The 24,830-nt window shown below is 40.4% G+C and overlaps 1 protein-coding gene across 5 annotated transcripts in view; it reads right to left on the bottom strand.

Annotated features, from left to right (window-relative positions):
* LOC134750944 (protein 4.1 homolog) overlaps positions 1–24,830 on the bottom strand; it is a 117,893-nt gene that overhangs the window by 9,693 nt on the left and 83,370 nt on the right. For 2 of the 5 annotated variants that reach the window (XM_063686205.1, XM_063686201.1), the window contains 6 exons: positions 12,828–12,911; positions 11,484–11,571; positions 10,967–11,031; positions 4,331–10,636; positions 3,889–4,110; positions 2,996–3,100 (listed from right to left, as the gene is read on the bottom strand). In XM_063686205.1, the coding sequence (XP_063542275.1) occupies positions 2,996–3,100; positions 3,889–4,110; positions 4,331–10,636; positions 10,967–11,031; positions 11,484–11,571; positions 12,828–12,911 (6,870 nt within the window). The remainder of the gene's footprint in view (positions 1–2,995; positions 3,101–3,888; positions 4,111–4,330; positions 10,637–10,966; positions 11,032–11,483; positions 11,572–12,827; positions 12,912–24,830) is intronic. The other 3 variants (XM_063686203.1, XM_063686202.1, XM_063686204.1) reach the window with 3 other exon arrangements.

Here is a 24,830-nt window from a genome sequence, read left to right as displayed (position 1 = left end):
GGTATACTGGTGGCGACCAGAACTCCGACAACTGCGGAACGCTTGCGTGGCTGCGCGCCGTCAGTATACCAGATACAGAAGAAGGCGTACTCGAAACGAGGCCGATGAGAATATCCTGTACGATAATTATAGGGCTGCTCGTACAGTCTTGCAGACGGCTATTGCACAAGCCAAGGAGGCGGCGTGGGAGGAGTGGCTCGAGACACTAAATAGAGATCCCTGGGGAAGACCGTATCGGACTGTGCGGCAAAAACTTCGACCTTGGACCCCCCCACTAACAAGTAGTCTCAAGCCGGACCTCTTGGAGCGAGTCGTAGGAGCTCTATTCCCACAGAGGGACGAGTTTGTTCCACCATTGATGCCGCCTATTACAAGTCTACCAGAAGTGGTGACAGAAATACCACCAGTGACAGAGGTGGAACTCAGGGTGGCTATTCTCAAACTCCACTCAAAGAAAACTGCCCCCGGGCCAGACGGCGTACCAGGAAGTGTTTTGGGGATAGCACTCAGTGAATGGGAGGAGAAAGTCAGAGCCCTCTTCACTACGTGCTTAACTCTCGGGCGGTTTCCCGAACGGTGGAAAACGGGAAAATTGGTGCTGATCCGAAAGGATGGACGCCCGCCCGATCAGCCGTCGGCCTATCGCCCCATCGTGTTGCTCGACGAGATGAGCAAACTCTTTGAGCGAATAATAGCCACTCGTCTCACCAGGAGTATGCAACCGGGTCTTAGCGACTGCCAGTACGGATTTCGCCCACTTCGGTCCACACTGGACGCGATCGCGCGGGTCAGAGACTTCGCGCAAGAGGAAGTTTCACGGGGTGGGGTGGTAATGTCTGTATCGCTCGACATCTCCAACGCATTCAACACCCTACCCTGGGAAACAATAAAGGCGGCTCTAAAGTATCACAGCGTGCCCGAATACCTGCAAAACCTAGTGGCGGATTACTTTGCCGTGCGCTCTGTGATATTCCCAACTGCTAACGGCTGGGGGCGAAGACAAATGTCGTGCGGTGTTCCACAGGGCTCAGTGCTGGGCCCGCTCCTGTGGAACATAGGTTATGACTGGGTCCTACGCGGGGCCACTATGCCGGGAGTCAGCGTCACCTGCTACGCTGACGATACCCTGGTGTCGGCTCGCGGTAGGACCCACAGAGAGGCTGCCCACGTAGCTACAGCAGTGGTAGCATACGTGGTCCACAGAATACGGGCACTGGGCCTAGAGGTGGCTTTACACAAATCGGAAGTCCTGGTCTTTCATGGGCCTCGCAACAAACCACCACATGGCTCAGAAATCACTGTAGGGGGAACTTCCATTGCCGTCGGGTCAACGATGAAGTACCTGGGACTCGTCCTCGACGGCAGGTGGAAGTTCGAAGAACACTTTCGGCGATTGGCTCCAAAGCTGATGGCTGCCGCTGGAGCGCTCGGGCGGATCCTCCCGAATCTGGGTGGGCCAAGAGGAGTATGCAGGCGGCTCTACATAGGTGTGGTCCGCTCTATGGCGCTTTACGGGGCTCCGATATGGGCGGATACCCTGAGAGCCCGAAACGCGGCCCTACTACGGCGGCCGCAGCGGGCCATAGCTCTCAGGGCAGCTAGAGCGTACCGCACCGTTTCACACGTAGCAGCCTGTCTTCTGGCTGGGAGCCCGCCCTGGGACCTCGAAGCTGAGGTCCAATCCAGCGTATACTGGAGGGTTATGCGAGCAAGAGCAGAAGAAAACTGGCCTGGACCTCAGGAGGTCCGAAAATGGAGGGAGGAGGCGCACGACGTCCTCTACCATAAATGGACGGAGCGACTTGAAATCCCGGGTGCTAGCCGGGATCTAGTTACTGCTGTTCGGCCCGTTCTGAAAAAATGGGTCGAACGTAAACACGGCACACCCTCCTTCCACCTCACACAGCTGCTGACGGGGCACGGTTGCTTCGGCTGGTACCTGTGTGAGAGGGTAGGACGGGAGCCAACCACAGAGTGTCATCATTGTGACGGGAGAGCCGTGGACACGGCCCAGCACACGCGCGAAGAGTGCCCTGCTTGGGCGGAGCCTCGCGCTGTCCTGTCCACGGCTATGGGAGGAGACCTCTCACTTCCAGCACTAATTCACCAAATGGCTGACAGTGAGGAGGCGTGGGTGGCAGTAGCCAACTTCAGTGTCGCAGTGATGACGCGAAAGGAGGCTGCTGAAAGAATGCGCGAGGACGACGCCAATTCGCTTCCTCAGCGCCGCAGGAGGATAGGAAGGCGGCGAAGAGCCTTCGCAGCCAGAGTGCTGCCGCTACTGCTGCCGCCTTAACGGGAACCTGACGGTGATGGATTTCGGGAGTTCCATCACCCGCCTGAAGAGGTTCTGAGCTGGAGGGCCCTCCAGTGTTCCGAGGCGCCTTCAGCGGAGGACGCTGCATGAGCAGCCACCACAGAATGGGTCCCAATAGGCAACGCTGACGGGGTATCGGAAGTTGGCAGCCGCGTTCCCGAAACCCCGTCCAAAAGCGAGCGGTGGAACACCCCAGGGGTTTTAGTCCGTGTGAGTCGGACATACCCACTCGGCTTCTCCCGGGCCGGGTGGGATCCATAACGGATTTCCCCTGGGTCAAAAAAAAAAAAAAAAAAAAAAAAAAAATGGTGTTACATTGAGTTGGAATTTTACTAACATAGGTTCTGATGACTATGCCATATCAAATTCGATTTTATTAAGTTAAATCCCTCCAGGTGAAACTAGGATTCTATCAACACCTTTATACCGTCGCAGTACCTTCTTACCTGTTTTCTGTATTTCATCATCTGTGACAAAACTACACGCATTATATCAAGTGCAGTGCAAATTCAATCTAATGGACAAACTGATTGAAAGCTCACAAGAGAACACATTTCTAGCTACTCTAAAAACATGCACTAAAAACCATGCTTCAAAAAGGTACCTTACTGGTGTAGCCTCTACATATGGCTCTACACTGTATCGTTGGAAACTTGAGCCTTATGCGCTAGAACTTACGGTGGTGTAGTAGTGACCTTCCCCAGCGCCTTCTTCAAAATCAATGGGTGTGCCGGAGTCTCCGCTAGAGATTGAGCTCTCTGAGCCGCGTCGGGTTATCTGATGCTGTTGCAAGCCACGCGATGTTAGGCATTCCATTCGGGAGGATTCGGGCACGTTCGGAGATATTCGGGATGGATAACGAAGGATCAGGGGTAGAGGAGCATTGTAAGAGTTTGTGATTCACCGTTACAATGAAGTGTTTAAGATATTTAGGGAATCATTTGAGTTTAGTGAAAATAAGGTACGTTGATGTATTACGATGTAAAACACCCAGAATGTGACATGTTTAAAACATTAGAATGTAAAACACCGAGGATATGCAATGTTTAAAACACCGATGTGGTGGAAAAATTGTGCCGTTATGGCGAAATGGATGGAGTTATCACAATTATGAAGTGTTTAGGTTAGGTTCGGATTGAAAATTCAAGACCATTCAGTTTTCATTCAGGATCGTGATTCGTGCGTTAACCGGTCGAAGTTGATTTGAGATGGAAAAAAAAAATAAAAAACGAAAATTAGAACAAAATAAATGTCGTGCACGACTGCTATTTCACTGATGTTAACCAAAACATTGAAAATATTTAAGGATCGACCATGCCAAAACTTGCCCTGTGTTAAAAGAGCTCTGAGATCAGTGCAAGTAAACACACTGTAAATAGTTGTTTCATTTTTCGTATGATCGATCCATTAAATTGAATGAAAGATCAGTCACAGAGATGACAAAATTAATTCGTAACAGAATTCAAATGATATTAAACAAAATCAGAGACCATTTATATGATACAAACGCATGCGAGAACCATCCAATGGTAATGATTACTAGTGATATGTCAATTAGGGTTGTCAATTACCTTATCGCCAGTAGTGACCATAGTTTTGACTTCCTGCGTCAAAACACGCTGTTCTTGCCTGGTGGCCGATGAAGTGAGGGTATGGGCTACTGTCTTCTCTTCCATCTGCTGGGTCTTGGCCTTGGTGTCGAGATCGTGGTGCGTCGTTGCCGTCCTGGTGGTGACAGCCCTCGCCGTGACGTACGGGCTCTTTCCGGTCTCCATCGGCTCTAGGCTTTCCGCCTAAAGTTAAGGGTTAGACTAGCATGCATCAAAACTATTTACACAATTATAGAACACATTTACTAAGACAGGCTTCTCTAAGCTTGAAAAAAGGGGGAAAAAATAAAGGTAAATTAAATAGGCCACACGTGACAACAAAACGATGAAATGAGATTTGATTAAAAATGGCGTCTGGCCTGGTATGAGATAATGAGGGTACATAAAAAAAATATAAACGAACCTTATTGGTGTGTGTGGAGAATGTGACCTCGCCAGTGCCGAGGTTCTCGACCTCCTGCTCGACATTATGCGTGACGCCCTCGTCATTCTTGGTCAGGAGCTGTTTGGTGGTGGTCTTGACGACGACGGGCGGGGTGGGCGTCTTCTTGGCTCGCTGCGAGACTGGGATCTTTGAGGATAGAGGGGTGTTTGCCGACACGTAGCCTTGGTGCGTTATATGCTCGCTCGTGGTGAACTCTGTGAATGTCTTGGGCTCGTCACCTCTAACAGGGCTTTCGTCTTTGCCGAACGTTGAGAATTTATGGGTATTAACTTTCTGGATATCAATAGTGGCTGGGAGATCTTGAGTTTCTTTTTCTATCGTGTAATTACCGCTCTTGTCTTCGAAGTGTGAGGGATCTATTTGTGAGTAATGTAATATTAGTTGTCCGGTAACCGGATCTCTGACGGCAGTGCTCGGGTCTATATCTCCTGTATCTGGGTCGATATCTCCGTATTCCGTCTTGATTCTGCCGGTGACTGGATCTATCTTGCCTGATAACGTCATGGTTTGCGTGACAGTGGTTCTTGCGCCTTTGAGTCTTGGGTCATCTGGGTCTACATCGATTGTTTCGCCAGTGATCGGGTCAATGATTTGATACAAGTAGACAGTTTTTGTCGTAATGATTCTGCCTGTTGTTTCGTCAATGGTGCATTCTTTAGGATCGACTTCCTTGACGCGTCCTTTGTCGTCTTTCTGCGTTATGATGTAAATTTTCACTATCACCAACCTGCCGGTCTTCGGATCGATTTTGCTGACTTTCGTGAAGATTTCTCCCGTGGATGGATCTACTTGAGAAGCGGAATACAAAGGTTGGTTGTCTTGATCAACTTGACCAGTAGCAGTGTAGATTTGTCCACTAATCGGATCGACTTTGATAAGCGACCTGTCAATTTCATGTGCCCTGACTATGTTTCCAGTCTTCGGGTCCAGACGACCGTAGATAGTGATGATATAACCAGTGACGGGGTCGATTTGTCCAGCGGTGTACACAACCTCTCCAGTTGTCGGGTCTTTCGGCCCAGCGGTCCAGATTTGGTTGGTTTTGGGATCAACCTTAACGTTCTTGGGTTCATTGGACACGATTTGTTTGCCTGAGACTGGGTCGACTTTAGTTTGGATTATCCTCAAGCAAATAAGTCTGCCAATGTCCTTATCAGGCTTTCCAGACTTCGGGTTAACTTGTCCACTGCGTAATAAAAGTTGTCCGGTGACAGGATCAACTTTCACTTCCTTGCTTTCCAATTTGCCAGTCTTAGGATCGTTGTATGTGACAGTACCTTTAACCAGATCGATTTGTCCGTACTTTGTGTCAATCTTGTTAGTGTCGGGATTAAATTGACCGGTTGTGCTTTCGATGACGGAATGTTTGGGCTCGATGAGGCCTTTCTTCGCATCAACCTTACCAACAAATGTCGTGACTTCTACAACGGGGTCGATATGTGTTCCAACGACAATAAGTTGTCCCAGTTTTGGATCTACTTTTCCAGTTTTCGGATCCGTTACACCAGTTAAGGTGATAAGACCAGTATTCTCATCAATGCTGATAGATTTCTTATCCTGTCCTCCCAAAGTGTCCGTAACGAAGATGACTTCATTAGATGGATCGATGACGCCGTATTTAGTGGAGATATGACCGGTTTCAGCGTCAACTTTGCCTTTAGTGAGCTCAACTGTGCTGTTGTCAATATCTACTCTACCTGTAGCAGTGTCGATAGGGCCAGTGATGGCCGTAATGTCTACAACTGGGTCATCTTGTTTCGTGACGCTTAAAATCATACCCAAGTTGGGGTCAACTTTGCCGGTTTTAGGATCAATCGCGCCAGAGTTGATGAAGATTTGTCCTGTCTCGGGTAGGATAACGCCATTTCTTTGCTGTTGCTGTCCAGCGGAATCAGTAGCGACGATGGTGCCTTTATTGATGTCAATAACACCATATTTAGTCTCGACTACACCGTTAGGGTCCAAAATACCAGTGAGATGTTCAACTTCAGCTGTGTGTAAGTCTGGTTTCTTAGTCTTAGGGTCAATTCTAGTGAAGATGACCATGATCTTAACAATCTTTCTTCTAGGAGGAGCCGGCGGAGCTGTAGTCGGTTTAGCTGGTGGTGTCTTAGGAATAGTTGCAACTGTAGGTGATGTCCTTTGTACTTGGCTTACGATGGGCGAAGATTTGGACACAGGCGATTGCAGCGGTGTATGGACTGGCGTAGAAGCAGGAGTTTTGACTGGTGATGGGGTTTGCCTCACGGGAGAAACGCTTAGTGGTGCTTTAGCCAACACATTCTGCTTATCAACAATCGTCAACTGTTGAGCGAATGAGGGGTCTACCTTGCCCGTCTTGGGGTCTACAACCGCGGTGGTCACGATGAAGTTGCCCGTCTTCGGGTCGATGTCTGCCTGTTTTAGTTCTTGCTTGCCGGTTAGGGGATCTCTGTAGAGAATCTGTCCGGATCGTGGGTCTATGATACCAAAGTCGGTGTGTATCTTTCCGTCCTCGGCGCTGACGTAGCCCTTTGAGGCGTCAATAGTCCCAGCACCAGCATCCACTGTCTTGGTCCTTGGGTCATATTTACTCGTCACGATCACAAGGCGGATCTCGCCGACAGACGCTGGTTTCGTATGAGGTGTAACCGTCTTGTTGACAATGCTGAATTGCTGCGCCAAAGTCGGGTCAACTTTGCCTGTCCTCGGGTCAAACACTTGACTGGTGACGAGCATATGGCCGGTTGAGGGGTCCACCTGCGCTTTCTTGACCTCCTGCTTGCCAGTCGCCGGGTTGGTCACGACGATTTCTCCAGTAGCCGGGTCCACGACGCCAATAGCCGTACGGATTTTGCCGTCAGGACCAATAGTTCCACTGACAGTGTCTATGTATCCTTGACTAGGATCGATCTTCTTGGTCTTCGGGTCATATTTGGTGGTGATGATAACCAAGTGGATTTCCCTTTCTAGTGGTTTGACATCCTTGTCTACAATGCTAAGCTGTTGAGCGAGCGACGCATCTGCTTTTCCGGTCTTCGGATCGACCACGCCAGATGTAATCAGGAGATGTCCTGTCTTCGGATCGAAAGTTGCTTGTTTGACTTCTGTCTTGCCTGTTCTGGGATCGACGCACTCAATCTTTCCTGTCTTAGGATCAATAATACCGTAATTAGTATGAATTCTGCCATCAGCGGCTTTAATACCTCTTGATGAGTCAACATGTCCATTGCTGTTTTCAAGAGTCTTGGTCTTAGGATCATATTTGCTAGTGATGATGACCAATTGCACTTCCTTTCCTGGCACAGATGTGAATGTGTCTTTAGGTTTGTTCACAACGCTTATTTGCTGTCCTAATGTGGGATCGACATAACCAGTCTTCGGGTCAGCAACTCCTGATGTGACCAGTAGATTACCAGTTTTGGGATCAACGGTGGCTTTCTTAACGTCCTGCTTGCCCGTCACTGGATCGATGGTGACCACTTCGCCAGTAGCTGGGTCGACAACACCAAACGATGTATGTACTTTACCGTCAGGACCTTTAGTACCATTCACTGAATCGACATGACCGTTAGGATCTAATTTCTTAGTCTTGGGATCATATTTGGAAGTGATAATGACTAAACGGACTTCTCTTTCTTGCGGCTTAGCATCTTTATCGACGATAGTGAGCTGTTGAGCAAGAGATGAATCAGTCTTGCCTGTTCTTGGATCAACGACGCCGGATGTGATAAGTAGGTGTCCTGTTTTGGGATCAGCGACTGCTTGTTTGATTTCTTGTTTGCCTGTCTTAGGGTCCACATGTTCAATCTTTCCGCTCCTAGGATCAATCACACCGAAGTTAGTGTGGACCTTGCCATCAGAGGTCATTATTCCTCTGGAGGTTTCGACGTGACCATTGGGGTGGTCTAGTTTCTTGTATTTGGAGTCGTATTTGCTCGTGACAACGACTAACTGGACTTCCTTGCCGGGCACTGAAGCGAATTTGTCTTTAGGCTTGTCTACAATGCTGATCTGTTGTCCCAAAGAAGGATCAATTTGTCCTGTCTTGGGATCCACAACTCCTGAGGTAAGCAGTAAATTTCCTGTCTTCGGATCTACAGACGCCTTCTTAACTTCTTGTTTGCCTGTCACTGGATCAGTTACAGTTATTTCACCAGTGTCAGGATCGATGACACCAAACGCTGTGTGAACTTTATCATCAGTACCAACAGTTCCAGGTATGCTGTCAACGAGTGCATTGGTCAGGTCTAGCTTCTTGTTCTTCGGGTCATATTTGGTGGTGATAATAACCAAGTTAACATGCCTCTCAGGGATGCCCTTAGGTGCGTCCTTATCGACAACTGTTAGTTGCTGGGCGAGAGATGAATCAGTTTTACCTGTCTTCGGGTCGATAACGCCCGATGTTACAATAAAACTGCCTGTCTTAGCATCAACGACAGCTTGCTTAGAGTCTGGCTTGCCAGTTTTCTGGTCAGTGTAGTGAACTTTGCCGGTGTTAGGGTCGAGAATACCGAAATTGGTGTGTACTTTTCCGTCTTTGTCGCTGATGATGGCTCGTGAGGTTTCAACAAATCCGTTGGGTGTGTCTAACTTCTTGTTCTTAGAGTCGTATTTGGCTGTAACAGCAACGAGCTGAACCTCCTTTCCAGGGCATGAAGCGAAAGTGTCAGTAGGTTTGTCAACAATGCTGTACTGTTGTCCTAGAGTCGTATCGAGTTGTCCTGTGCGAGGATCAACCACGCCCGATAGAAGAAGGATATTGCCTGTCTTAGGATCGACTACGGCGTGTTTGGTTTCTTGTTTGCCAGTCTTAGGGTCAGTTACCTGAATATCGCCCGTTCTAGGGTCAATAATGCCATAGTCAGTGTAAATTTTACCGTCGGTACCGCTTAGCACGCCCTTAACAGCGTCAACGTGAGCGAAGTTAGGGTCTAGTTTCTTGCTCTTAAGATCATATTTGCTTGTAATAACAACTAGTCTAACTTCCCTGTTGGCCTTGGTGGCATCTTTCTCAACAATGCTAAACTGTTGTCCAAGCGATGAATCGACTTTACCAGATTTAGGATCAACAACACCTGTTGTGACCAAGATATTGCCTGTTTTCTGGTCAACGTACGCCTGTTTAGGCTCTTGTTTGCCTGTCTTCGGATCGATGTAATCGATTTTGCCTGTGCGCGGGTCGATGACGCCATAATTGGAGCTGACTTTGCCATCTGGGCCTACTACTGCTCTTGAAACATCTACGTGTCCGTGCCCGGCATCTAGTTTCTTGTGCTTGCCGTCATATTTGCTTGTGATTACGACCAAGTTGACCTCTCTTCCTGGTTTACCACCAACTTTGTCAGCAGCCTGCTCAACAAAGCAATATTGCTGAGCCAATGTTGGGTCGAGTTTGCCAGTTTTAGGATCTATCACATTAGAAGTAAATAAGATATGTCCAGTCTTGGAATCAACGTGACCGTTTTTGCTGTCCTGCTTACCAGTCGCAGGATTCGTGTATGTAATTTGTCCTGACTTGGTATCAATGAGTTCTCTTTCAGTCTGGATTTTTCCAGTGGCTTTGTCAAGCGTTCCTTTGACGACAAGAACTGTACCATTGGCATCGTCAAGTTTCTTGTTCTTAGGATTGTATCTTCCAGTTATAATGACGACTTGTATTTCATTTTCTGGTTTAGGAGCAACTGCTGGGATTATGGCAGCTAAAGGCGCGCCTACTTCATGATGAGCTCTTTCTGAATCTAATAGCGCCAAAGTAGGATCGATGATGTTAGCTTTAGCTTGTTCTTTAAGCGCAGCTGACTGGACATAATCAATGCCTGGAGTTTTAAGTTTGCTTGGGTCTTCTGGAGTCTTTCTCTTCTCGGCACTTTCAGCAACCTTCTTATCTTCTCCAGGAGCATAATTGAAAGCGAGTCCAGCTTTCCTCGTCGTCGGACTTTGACTGTCGTTAAGCTGTCTTTGCCTCTCGTCTGAAATGGGTTCTTTTTCGTAACTGAAGGCTCCTTGAAGCTTGGGTTTGGTACGGGATGGGCTTCTTTCAGTGTCCGTGTATTCGTAAGGTTTTGTGAAGCCTGGTTTTTCTTTTTCTGGACTCTTTTCATTTGAGGTGTCGAGATTAGAGCTTTCGTTGGATGTATCGAGCACCGCCACTTTGCCTTTAGGATCTTTGCTCTTCGAATCTTTTTCCTTAGGAGACTTTTGTTTGGGAGACTTGTCCTTGGGCGATTTGTCTTCTTTAGGTGATTTCTCTCTTTTACTACCGAATAGGCCAAAACCTCCGCTCTGTGGTAGGAAAGGATGAGGAAAGGACGAAAAAAAAATAGAATTAAAAAATAATAAATAACGTACAAAATACAAATGCGACAATGTGCGACAGAATAAGCATTCTTTTGCATTTACTACGGTAACTTATAAAATGTCGCACAGCAAATAATAAAATTGCAATATGCATGCCTCTCTATTCGATTCTAACATTAAGTATTTACAAATTCTGTACAAAATATTTTCTGAGACATCCAAATGTTTAGCAAAATGCTTCTACGGATCTTAAAAAATTTACAAAATTGTGTTAATATGGACAGTTGCTCACTTATCTAGATAATATTGACTTACCTTGTTTCTCTTGGGAGTGGTGTCCACGTTATTAATGACGCCTGGATCGCTAGCAGTGTCAGTTCCTGGAACGAACAAGACATCGAGATTATAAAAGTTTGCATAAAATTATGTTACTGTCTGAAAGCTTATACCGAATGTAAGCTTTATGTCTCATGTTAAAGAATGGAAAATTTGAGAAAAATATAAATAAATAAATATTGAAAGAAAAATATGAGTTTTAAAAGAAAAAGGCTCTGGATATGCTCTTTTAGTACTTAAGTTACATACTACCGATCAAGTACTTGCATGCGATTATCATTCCAACTAGCTCTATGCATGAATTATTTTAATTTTTGTAATCATAATTTATTTGATTTATATCGTTACATACATACACCTGTAAAAGTAGGGACACAGCTATACTACAGAATGAGAGATGAATATCGTTATCTCATTCTAACAAATAGCTTTATCCCTACTTACGTAAGTAAAACTTACAACTGTATCTCAGGGTTAATAACATAATAGTAATTACCATTTTCAGCGGGTTTACTCTCGACCACCTTCTTTTCCTCCTTTTTCTCAGGTGTCGGCATTACCTTCACAGCACCGGGGGGTGGTTTCTGCAAGCAATAGTTATCATATTTTTTTTTTATTGTGAATTCACTGGCAGTTAGTAAACCTTATTGCCAAGACAACAAGGCACATCTTTGCTCAATGAGGGCTACCGTTTTTGTGCTCACCAGTTGGCGCCACTGTAGGTGATGGTCCAGAAAAACAGATCTCAAAATTCTGCTATGCTTATATTTTTATAAAATCAATACTTTCTAATATACACAAACGTATTTTAACGTCTAAATGTGTAATTATTCAACCTGTTTAATTTTGCATATATTTTAGTTGGCACTTTTTTTAAACCACTAACATTTATTGAGCTATATCTACTCGTATTGTTTACCATGATTAATTAAAGATGGACAAAGATTTACCACAATATTGAATAAGGAGTGAAAATTCTCCATAAAAAGCTTGAAACCCCCCAAACTTCTGACACACTTCATTTGACATTTTGAAAGACCTCCATCTACACTAGCGCCCCTAGCGGCGAAATTAAACGCGGCAGCCCTCATTAAGAGTGTTAGTACATGTACAACTTACAGATGATAAATTCTACTCTACAAGACTAGTGCAATTGTACGAGATACTGTGAACATGATAATGATCAAATCGTGAATACTATGAATTTTATTAACAGTTACTTAAACTTGTCCAGAACAGCTAAGACTGCAGCTTAAAACTTTGATGTTTTACTTTTACTTCCCAGATTAAGCTTGGGAGCCGCAGTTTCTATTCACATATTGCTCAATGTTTTTTTGGCGGCGAATGATCAACAAGTTTACTAGATTTTTAATAAGCTTAGCTTGTAAATAATAAATCACAGTAAATTTTAAGTCTACCCGTGGAAGATACGCTATTTCGGTAAAATTATTGCTTATTCACCCGTTCTATTATCTATTACATATATTAGGCCGGGTATAGTCTGCATCTTCTCAAATGACTTATTCGCCTATGACGGTAATCTGTTAAACAAAAGCCATTGTTCCTTTTATGTGAGCGGTTGCCCATTGTGTACCATTGAGTCTGAGCGCGTGCTACGGCGCGTGCCATTGTCAGAGTCAATGGTACACAATGGGCGACCGTTCACACAAAATAAACAGTGGCTTTTATTTAACAGATTACCGTCTTAGGCGAAAAAGTCATTTGAGAAGATGCAGACTATATTAGAGAGTTTTACTAGAGTTTAACTACTCAGTTTATAAGTTACCAAAATATAGCAAAAGGTAAATGAAACCATCTATTCCAAGTTTTTAATTCCCACCTTCTCCCCTCTATCGGCCAAATACTCTCCCTCTATAGAGCTGGCAGAGGACACGCTGACCGTCCCCTTGGAGCCGCGGCGCAGCTTCCGAGCGGCGTGCGAGAAACGCCACGGTATAACAATAGTATAGCACATTTTAGAGCGTAGGAGATAAACAACAGTCGTTTGGGAATGGTCCTTCGAACCGGATTGACGATATACCAAATTTTACTCACTTTACCACTCTTTTTTAAAGCAATTTGAGACAAGATGTGTGGGTACTTTATCTCTGCAGCTGACCCTACTGCATGAAAACAAGAAACAGTGGCGGTTGAATTAGTTTTGTGAATTACTACCCAGATTTATATGGTTTTTGAATCGGATAGACACACATTACAATGTAGATATAAATTTTTAATACAAGCACAGAATAAGTAATAGTATTAATCATACAGAACGGCCACGCACCGCCCCGCCCCGACTCGAATTACCTCGCCCCGCGACAGTAATCTGGCTGACTTCTGGCGTGCTCTCAGTACTATTTTTAAGCAACTTACTCACACTATGACACATGACGCGTGTACGGACGTGCCGTTCACGTTCACACATAGAAACGCGAATGATTTTTGATGTATAGCGTGTCCGCCCTGTGATACAACTATTAGATGAACAAAAGCCATTCCTCAACGGTGCTGATCTCCTACACCGAAATGGTTAGTAATGCAACATGCTCACTATGTGAGTGATCTAAGAACGATACTGTTATAAATTTGTATCTTACAAGCAATATGGCGGATGTGTGTAGGGTAAACTCGCATTATTTGGTGACACGCCTAATTTGGTGATACAAGTTTTGAAGCATGACACTGTCACCACCCCAACTAATACTATTAAAACTACTCTTATGCTAAACACCTCTTAAGAATTTACCCCTAGAATTTGGCCATGTGATCGTCTAGTCTAGCATTAGAACCCCTCGAAGTGAACCGCGGAACCCTAGATTCTTTAATGAGTAACAACTATATTTTGGACCCTTATTTTAAGGAATAAATATTTATGGTACTGAAGATATATTTTATTATGACACTAAAGAATATTTTAATAGTTACAAGAGTAGAAATAGTAAAACGAGTCACAAGGGAGCAAAACGACGCACTTACGGCGAAGCTGTACATCGAATCCTGAACTAAGCAAATAATTCCATAATTGAGTGCTGAGCGTACCGAGGTATTCTAAAATAGAATCCCGAGCGTAGCGATGAAAATAATATTACAATTTTGTTAAATCCATTCATGTAATGTAAATGTTGTTAAAGGCCTACCACATATAATGTTATTTAGGTAATTGCAGCATACATGGTTAGTATGAGGTTAAAAATGTTGTTAGTAAAATGAGTTTAAAAATGTTTTTGGTGAAGTCCCGCTACGCCTATTAAGCCTTCGGGATAACATACGAAGCAGCACTCCCGGGATAAGCCCATTTACACCCTAGCTTTTTAGGAAAAGTTATAATTATACTATCACCTTCTAAACGATGTGTGAGTTCACACGTACTGCTTTGCATGCTCGATGCGGGTCAGAAAGCCTTATCCCAATCCAAAACATCAATCGGGTCACCTATCCTAACATTGTAGCCAGACGGGCTAAGACCAACGCTTCGCAACCTAAGCATTCCTAGATGATCTGATGAAAGAAGCGCCAAGTATCATCAGTCATTCAAAATTACTTCTTTTTTTTATGTTCAAAAGCTAGGGATACTAATCCCTTTTCCCACTTCCCAGAACTGAAAGTATAGACTCTTTCTAGCCTTTCTGATGCACAAACGAAGTACTACGGTTATTTACTATATTTTTATGAAACAGAAATATCAAGTCGAGCATTATTCCACTCTTGACTCCTCCCATTGGACTGCTCTTGCCTGCCAAGGGATCCCTAAAACAAACCATTCTTCTATTCCAGAACGGCATGTATACCTAAACCCAGCTTGATATTTTAGGAATTTATTTTGTATATACCTTGGAGACCAGAATGAAATATTTAGTACCTCGCTTCTACCTCAGAACACTAGAAATTTTAGCAAAATAAAACCAAATAGTATAAGATTTTATATACAACAATACCTTTTTACGCAGATACATTATAAAATAGGAATTTCTAGGCAATTAAACCCCTTGCCTATTACACGTACGCTTTTCAGGATAATGAAGAAAAATATATATGTCAGATTTTTAGATCAAGCATTAAAAGAGACCCTAACTCCTAACAAATGGTGAGTGAGAAGCTACCCTATTCCTAATACAATGGCCTATTCTAGTGTAATCAAAGCACAGATCATACTTACCATAGACCTAGTACTTTGAAAAACACGCAAGTGATTTCCCTAATTAGAGAGCTAATCGTTCAACCGGCCAAGTTGATACATCAAAGCTAAACGGCCTGTGTTATTAATCCCCTCCAAGGCGGGTTGCACAGAGGCAGGGACAGCACTTGGATAGATTAGGTCCCTATTATGTCTATAAATGGCACATATAAATATATTTAAAATACAAGATCTCCAAATACTGTAGGTTTCAAACGAGCAGAGTTTACACTCAATGGCACGCACGTGATGCCCTCGCTTTAGTCTAACAGTTGGGCATTGGAGACCAGGGAGGGAGAGATATTTCGCTTTCTATGTTGGTAAAGAGAAAGCGCCAAGTACACCCTCATCTTGGTAAAAAGGAAAGACCTCCTTCCATTTGCCGTTTGTCACCGTTTTGGATAGCAAGTGAAAGGCTAGACTACTGTCTGTCTAGACACTGATCTGGCTTTAAATCATATGAAAAACAAGTAGGAGTTATTTGATATTATTTTCAAACAAATAATTTTTATTACTTTATAAATTATGTCATATAGACATTATATTTTACATTTAAAACAAACAATCATAACGCAAATATTTAATCAAAACAATTTAATTAGATTATTATTTTATGAAGGCATAAAATGATAATGAAATACTCAGCTCGGATGCATTAAGTCCAAACGATATGAGTTCATAGACCCCATTCGTCCGAAAAATAACACATCTTCTAAACTTAGCCTTGTTGAAGACGTTTGTCCTCAGTAAAACCAAATAATAGATATTGTGGGCAGAGCTTTCACTAGACGTTAAACCTTCATTACAAAACTCCTGTTAAAATTAATAGCAAAAGTGGAAACACACTGCTCGATAGTATCAAAGTTTATCCATTACGAAAACAAACATAGTTTCCGCAAAGCCAAACAAAGACACAATTTCCAAAGGCTAACTTCATCAGGTCAAGGACTAAGTCTTGTCCTAAATAAAGTCAAACACTTAGAAAAATGAACAGAGATTTTCCACCCACCAGTAATTTTTCCAACACTATTAAACCAGAGTCAATTGTCGGTCCTGAAGCACAAAGTAAAACTGAATTCTGATCCTTGCCTACTCCCTTTTATATGATTTCGTCCTGACATAATATTTAAAAAGTCTTAAAACAAAGTACTTCCGTATAGCCATTATGTTTTGCAATTAAAGTTTATTTTTCTGTGCCGAAATTCATCCCTAAGTCGGACAACTAACTCGGACAAAAACACCTGCGCTTCATCATTAACTCGGACACGGTTCTAAGAAAATTTGTCCGAGTTACAAATTCTCAGAATTTTAAGATTGCAAATTTTTCATAAAATAGTCTGTACTTCCTTTAGTTAAGTCTCATTTTTGTTTGATAACATAAGTCGGACAACATGCACCTGCGCGGACATTCGATTTCTCAGAACAAAAGTCGTAACAACGTATCTTTCGAGTAACCCTTATTCCTCATACATAAGATTTGTTTTTAATTGACCACCTTAATCAGAGCCATCTATGACCCCTCTCGCGCAACCACTTGAACGTTAAACAGCTCGTTGATAATGTTTCGACGACCAATACTTTTATACGTACATCATAATGCACTGAATTTCTCACTCGGCCCACAGATGGCGTTGTTTTCAAAAGTTGATATTATTTTCTAAGATTTTGTCTAATAGTTTTCTTATTGTTTTTACTTTAATACAATTGTATTTATATTGTAATGTTTTGTCAAAGCCCTAGAGAAAGATAAAATCAAATAAATCGACATTAGCCCAAATGAATATTATAAAAAAACTAATTTTATTTTGAATCTAAGGCTTCTTAGTATTTAATTGCTTTATATTTATGGATAGAGCATATGGCTAGTCACATCTCACCCCCAAAATGGATTCAAGTTTTGTAATGGCTCACAATGTGTGCTATGGAAACTTTAATCTATTTTCCTAGACTTGTCGGTGCTTTTTCCCCCCTGTTTAAACGTGTAGTGTGTTTTCCATTACTAAGTGACTGTTAATGACTCAGCTCTGAAACAAGTTCTTCAGAATTCTGTCAATGAACCATGATAACTCTTTCCCCAGAATCCTCGCTCCGCTATGAGATACCAGGTTGTGAGTCTGATAAGTTCTAATAACTCATCCTTGCCAGTTCATTCCGGCATCGTCGGGTATTCCTTCCCCCTGTGAGCCGCACACTTCCGTAGAAGAGCATCTAATGAAACAGCAAAAACTCCCCACACGAAACGAAGAGACCTTTAATTCTTATAAGTACGAAGCTTTCAAATTCCATTGCCAAAATTCGAACTAATTTTCACGGCCTTATCACCCTCAGTCACGCTTTCTTGGCGCATGTCTTGTACTTGAATAAAATATACCGACTTAAGTTTGTTTGGGTGTTTCTTTTTTTTATATAAAACAAACTTAAATTTGACAAATAAATACCCCATCATGGTATGATAAAAACCTTTTCGTCTAAACTAAAGCATTGCTTAACCAAAATAAATAACATTAAAATTATTTGCTCAATAATATACCTCACTTTCATGAAAACATAACTGTACTTCTTTAACCTCTTGAAAAGAGCCTCGCCCTTTCTAGACGCTCACGGCCCATCAAAATATGTCGAATGTCGGATATATCCCACCCAAGCCAAGGTGTGTAGAGTTTCGTATTGGGCTTATTACCATGTGTAGTTCTGGCTACAAAAATCTACCCTTTAAATGGGTCTAGTCCAATGGACTTTAACCTACTGATAAGATTTTTCCAGCCAGATGTCCCATTTTCCCCCCCGTTTTGTTCCCATTGCAAATACCGACAATTCTAGTTTGATTACACTTAAGCCCTTGTCTATCCGTATCAATCCTTTTTTTTCCAATAAAGGTTCATTCGTCCACTTTTCATTCATCATCTCATAATCATACATCCCTCACATAAATCATCACAGACTCATAACTAAATGTAAACACTCAATCACACACACACAATCATTCCTCCTCAGTTACGCTTTCACACGATTTTTACAGACAGCCAAGGCTCCGTTATGTAATCAAAATGAAATAATAAAAATTAAAGTCACAATTACATATTCAATAGAAAAAAAAACCACCTATCTTGTCCTATCCCAATAAATAACCCATTATTTCTAGCCCTAAATGAAACAAAATCTATTGGCATTCATCCCGAGTATACCCTTTAATCATTTTAATTTTATTTCTTATTTATTCATCATTATCTGTAAATATTTTGACTAAATAATTAATATAATCAATTGACTCATACGAAAGAAAGAAAAATGCACCAATTTAGCCCCTTTTTTTTTTTGATCTACTAGGCTTTGTGTTTATTCTAAAATGAACGCTATATTATCAAAACGCAACACTAACAACCCACTACACAGTGAATCAACGTTGGAACTGTACAGTTAGTTGCAGAGAAAAATGACCCACCTTGCATTCCTACAAACGGATAATACTGCTAACTGTACATACTATTGTTTTATTTTTTAATTGCTTTTTAAAATAATTACTTAACAAAAATAATTCTGTAATCCACACAATATAACGCAAATACCTATGCACATATACCTATGTACAAATTATATCTCTTGAAAATGTGTTATCTACCGAATTGCAAACAGAATAATCAAGAAAGCATGTGATTATAAAATTATTTGAACGCTTCAGAGATCTAAACACCAATTAAGTATTATATTTCATATTATGTGGACAAGTGATAATATATTTTATATACTAACATAACCTGGAAATTGGTTTGGACTTATCAAAAGTTGTACTCGCGTGTTATAGGCAAATGTAAAGAGATAAAGACATATGTATAACTTTAAATCCAAAACGTAAGTACGTTCTGAACTACCGTTTATCCACCTATAAACAAAAGTCACAACAGTTGCTAATCATCTGTCGATGTAGGTAAATGAATGAAGTTAAGAAAGTAAAGCTCTCCGATTTTGATAACTCTGATCGCAATATGTGCATGGGACTTCTGAGAACTTGTTACAAATATGGTTTATTAAAAGTACTGTTGCTACTCCCGAAGTTGCTATATTCACATAAATCCAGCACTAAAGTATGCTTTTAATTCATGGGCCGAATAATCACTACAACCAAGTTGGTAATAAATGAAATCCACTGTATATAAATAATTTCATACATATAAATGGTTTATTCTGCAATTCTTTGAAAACAAAGGATGCAAAAGAAGAAAAGAATACATACTAAGTTTTCCAAAGTTCCATGTGTGATGTGAATTTGCCCAAATCACCTTCAGTGCGTACCTAAAAGATTCTTCTCTCTCCGTCCTTGGCTCGTGCAATCACCTGTTTATCTTGACTTTAAACATACTTGCAAAGAGGTTTCCTTGATTGTTTTATTAATCATTCATAGTAGTTATGATGTTGTGAGTGCCAATGATTATCTAAAGAACACCTTGCTCTCTCCTTCTCCATTTAAGTCTCGAGCTTTTAATGAAGCAACTGCACATCATTCGTCGTGTTTACTGTCGCGCAGGGAAACCGTGATTGAAGCGTTGATCCTAACACGCAGTCTGATCTGATGGGTGCCTGGTTCAAGTCCAGCAGCTGCGTGAACGCCTTAATCAGCTGTAGCACTAGCACGTCTTTGTGTCACTTTCGGCAATTCCACAGATTTCAATGTTGTTGATGAATAAAGCCTCTGCCATGATTTTGAAAGTACTACACTACTTTACACACACACTTTACTGTACACTAATTTTTGTCACTCGCGCACAATAATAATCATAAATTATTTTATCGTAATTTGAATCAAATACCACTACACTTTTTCACTAAAACAATCTTGTATCCGTAAATTCACTTTGTTTATTTTGCAAATTAAATATCAAACTGAACTGTCAAAATTGAAACCAAATAAACTTACCGCCAGGTTATCGCAAAAACCCAAGACTATGACATCTATAATATAATACACGAACAAAATATCATATAGAAATTATTTACTTGAGATAATTTTCAAATTGGTCTTTTTTTTTAAAGATTGATCTTATCCGTTTTTTATGAAGAAATAATTAGTAATTGATTCATTAATTAGTTTCAATACTGTATGAAAACGACAGTGTAAACCCGCTTTTTCGCATAGACAATATTCTTTTCTAGAGGTGCGCGAGCGCCCGTGAGTATAATGTGACGAAATCAAAAACACGCTCCAACATCCCCTGTAACACACCAAACACAACCCACGCAATTGAGTCGGGTATAGTTTGTTTGTCTATGAATGTAGTGTATCGGACTTAGTTAAGTAAGTTTCTAATAGATGGCGTAGTAAAATAAATTATTATTTAGACCTTAAAATTGCACGTCATATTAATTTAAAGATAAAGATGCATTATACAATGGGAAAATTTAACTAATCAATTTAATAGCTTCAAATCCACAACCAAACCTCTAAACTGAATCGAAACGTTTAACACCTGCTTAACTTGATTTGTCTATGGCAACCTTCGCTACTGTCAATTGTTTAAATACCTATTTATTTTCTTCTTGAAACGACGTTCATTTTTTCTTATTTATTATTCAGAACAGTTACCTATTCCAGTTATCAGTTACCGGCGTTATACTGTTAAAATACCTAAACATTCGACAACCGCTGAGAACAAAACTGAAGACGCCATTTTTGTAATGGAAGTCGTTGCGTCTCTTTACGATGTGACGTTGTTTCGTGAGTGATTAGCGACTACAATTGTCCAGATGGACCTAATTTGAAAACCAGAATGCAAAGCAAAGATTGCCTCCGAGAGGGCTCTTATGATTTTCGCAATATAACCTATCATAAAATCTGTAGAAAACAAAATGATGTGGGAACTCGGAAATATTATATGGCCAATGTTCCCTCTTTTCTCGTCAACTATGAATGAATCTAGTGCTTTTTTACTATGACCCAGCGTACGATCAGTCTATAAAGGATGTTTAACAGGCCTACATATCGTTATTATGCATGAACTGAGTTTTAAACTTGGAAAATTTATTACACAAACAAGGTAAGGTTCTATTAATTTTTTTTTTGTGAGATAAAAATGTCTTTTATAAGGTGTTAAAGCTACTTTAGCACAAAATAATTGATCGCAAATTGAACTATCTATCATGAAATCTACTGACCAATGATTCCTGTCCCTTACAGACTAGCATTAAGGTTTCTTGTTAAATAATAAGTACCTACTTTGCTCGGTTGTTAAAATTCTATATATAATGCTCACATCTACTGTTGTATGTTTTAAAACAGAAAACAACCAAAGTTAAGATCAGTATTTAAAACATTTTTGTTTGTTTTTAGTTTTAGCTGTCTATCTAATATAACAGAAATGAAGAAAATTAAGCTTACAACCTGTTTTTTTTTTGTTTTTTACAGCAAGCTAACAACTCTGCTGATATGATCCCCGGGTACCCGATAAGCATAAACTGTTTACCAGAACAAAATAAATTGGCTCTATATTATGAAGATACTAGTGTATTTTGAAGAAACATTCAACACTCATTGGACCATTTGTTGTCTTGAAAAGAAATAATAATAAATAAATAAATAAAGTAAGTACAACCCCATACTACTAGTTGACAGTTACCCCTAGGTTTGACCATACTATGTTTAAAAATTAATTGTTTTCAAAGACTGACACTTATTTCAAAACCCTAAGGAATAAGTGGAGAGGTTCCCTAGAAAGAACATTCCTAGCGTTATACATATTATTTTAATTCTATTCACTAACCTAGTTTTAATCCTGTTAATCTGAATCTAACCTATTTGTGTCCTAATTAATAGAAATTTGCCCCGTAAAGCAAAAATATTCTAAATTTCCTTTTTCTTAATTGTGAAGACCCTAAGTACTTATAGTAAATAATAATAATAAATACTTTAAATTAAACTTATAAATAGGTTTTCTTAAATATACCCTATTAGCTAACTTTCTTTTTTTTCTGTTTCCAGCATTTTTTGAAGAACTGACATTCCTCCGCAGTGTCAACATACCCGCCTTCACTGTACATCTACTGACTATTCCCACTTAAGACAGGTATTTTATCTTACTATATAAATACAAAACTTATTTTATGCTTAAAAACTTATGGCTTACATCTGACACAAATATTTCAAAAAACCTAAACTGAGAGTTCCCGATGAAAGAGTGAAAAGATGAAAATGTCTTTAGGCTTACATATCCTCCCTATTCTAATTCTGTTTACTAACTAAACTTATTTCCTAGCTTATTCGTGATCTAAACTTATGGAAATACAACCTGTAAGACAAAGGTTCTCAAACTTCTCTAAAGTTTTGAAAAATAGTTTTGTTCTAGATGAAACTTAATATTTCCTGTGGATCTGCTTAATAATTACCTAGATTAAAATAGTATTCAAAATGATGCTGTACCCCCTCAAATGGATGATTTAAATGTAACCGTTAATGAGTTTCTTTCTTTTTGTTTCAGATACCCCAATGAATATTGTCCATATATATAAAAAAATAAGTTTTGTTGTTAATGAATGTAGGTACACAATGATGTTTGTTTTATTTTTCAAACCACAAAACCCTCCTTTTTCCTCCATTTCGTGCTTATATTTTACCAACAATTCCTTCATACCACCCTACTTAAATAGCAATAAAATAAAATAAATCGATAGCTTAATTAGTTCTCGAGATATTTAGCAATGTGACAAACAGACTGACAGAGTCGCACCACAAAGGCTTCCTTTGCACCCCCTGGTACGGAACCCAAAAAAAATCGCATTTGTAAAAATCATCTAACTACCAAGTTAACGAGATAAACTCAACCCATTCACAGAACATACGCAATGATTGCGCTATCCCTGCTACTCCTATCAAAAGACGCAAGACCACCCCGCTCGGTCATCTCCCCTCTCCCTCTAAGTCTCATATCTAGTTATACTAAATTCATACTACCAACGTAACGAGATAAACGCATAAATTTTTGATGTCTTGCTATAATAAAACGAACCTAACTTGTCAATCTTGCGCCTATATTTTTCAAATCAGCCGCCTTCCTCTACTGACAAAGTCGCCGTGTCAGAGTATATCTGTGATATGTACCAATGGTACCATCCATCCGCAAAACGTTTTCTTTCAAAACAAAACATGGACGTTCGCATAAAATGTGAACTGGCGATATGTGATTCCAAGTCAAATAAAACAAATGTTTGGAATGTAACTAATTTCAAAGAACAAGTTAGTATTATACTTTAGCCCTTAAATATTGTTTTGTTCCAGTAATGCCGCATGAACAATCTTGTGAAAATTATGTACGTTGTGTCGAATCTTTCAATGAAAATTCTTATTTACAGATTGAAATATCACTCACATGAATCTACAAAAGGATTTTGCCGCGAATTATGGATGAAATACAACAATAATTATTGGAAAATGCAGTGTTAGAGGTTAAAATGATCATAAAGCAGAAAATCAAGAAAAAAACGCCCGTATTTAAATGTCTGTCTCTAGTATAATTATGAAGAAAGGCTGCTTTTTATACTGGATACAACAAGAAAGATTGCTTTATATGTTGCAGGCCTAACGTCAGGTACCTTAAAGTCTAATTCTACTCGATCATATTGAATATGTACTGTACATTCATAAAATACTGATGGCCATGAAAGTGAAATACCAATAAGTCACCTAACGACAAGGAACCCAATGTGAATGTCTCCCCTGTACCCCTAGCTAATTTCATCTTAACTGCTGTAACCTGCACACTACTAGCTTTCTATTTGTCAAATGTAGTGTCACATTTGCGTTGTTATTAATAGAAAAGTTAGACTTCACCCCCATTCCTTTAGACTACTTGTAATTTTGAAGTGTTTTATACCCCACTGCTCATCATCATCAGTTTAATACACTTCGGTTTTGTGGCTAATGTAATAAGGTTCACCCCCCATTATCTAAACTGAAGTACTCTTACATGACATTGTTATAAGCTATCCTGTCTCATCTCATCTTAAGTGTTAACCTACTAGTAAATTTCCTATTTAATAAGGCAATGTTATTTAACTAATGTGTCTATTTTTATTTCTCAGATACAAGATACACTAGCAGTTACAAAAATGAAGGTTGCTCCTAAAAATTCCTAACATGACTAAGTGATGAAAGAATATAAAAGATGAAAAATGGGTACCTTCCAGGCAGCAGTATCTCTAAGAACATTACCCTGAACCAAGACTGAAAGCTGAAGCAATGTATTTAAAGCCTTAGTTATTAAATAATGAACTCAAAATTTGTCTTTTTATCTCCAAAAGGTCAGTTATTTTCTTTTAAAAGTCCAAAATATAGTGTACACACTCCGTTTCACGCCAACAAAATGTAGCCGACGGCTACTTTTTAGATCCCTTGGTCACGGAACCAAAATGTCACCACCCCAACTAATACTATTAAAACTACTCTTATGCTAAACACCTCTTAAGAATTTACCCCTAGAATTTGGCCATGTGATCGTCTAGTCTAGCATTAGAACCCCTCGAAGTGAACCGCGGAACCCTAGATTCTTTAATGAGTAACAACTATATTTTGGACCCTTATTTTAAGGAATAAATATTTATGGTACTGAAGATATATTTTATTATGACACTAAAGAATATTTTAATAGTTACAAGAGTAGAAATAGTAAAACGAGTCACAAG

Source organism: Cydia strobilella, chromosome 21 (genome assembly GCF_947568885.1).
Source record: "Cydia strobilella chromosome 21, ilCydStro3.1, whole genome shotgun sequence".
Lineage (NCBI taxonomy): Eukaryota > Metazoa > Arthropoda > Insecta > Lepidoptera > Tortricidae > Cydia > Cydia strobilella.
Note: the sequence above shows the minus strand (reverse complement) of the source record. Positions and strands in the feature narration are given on the sequence as shown.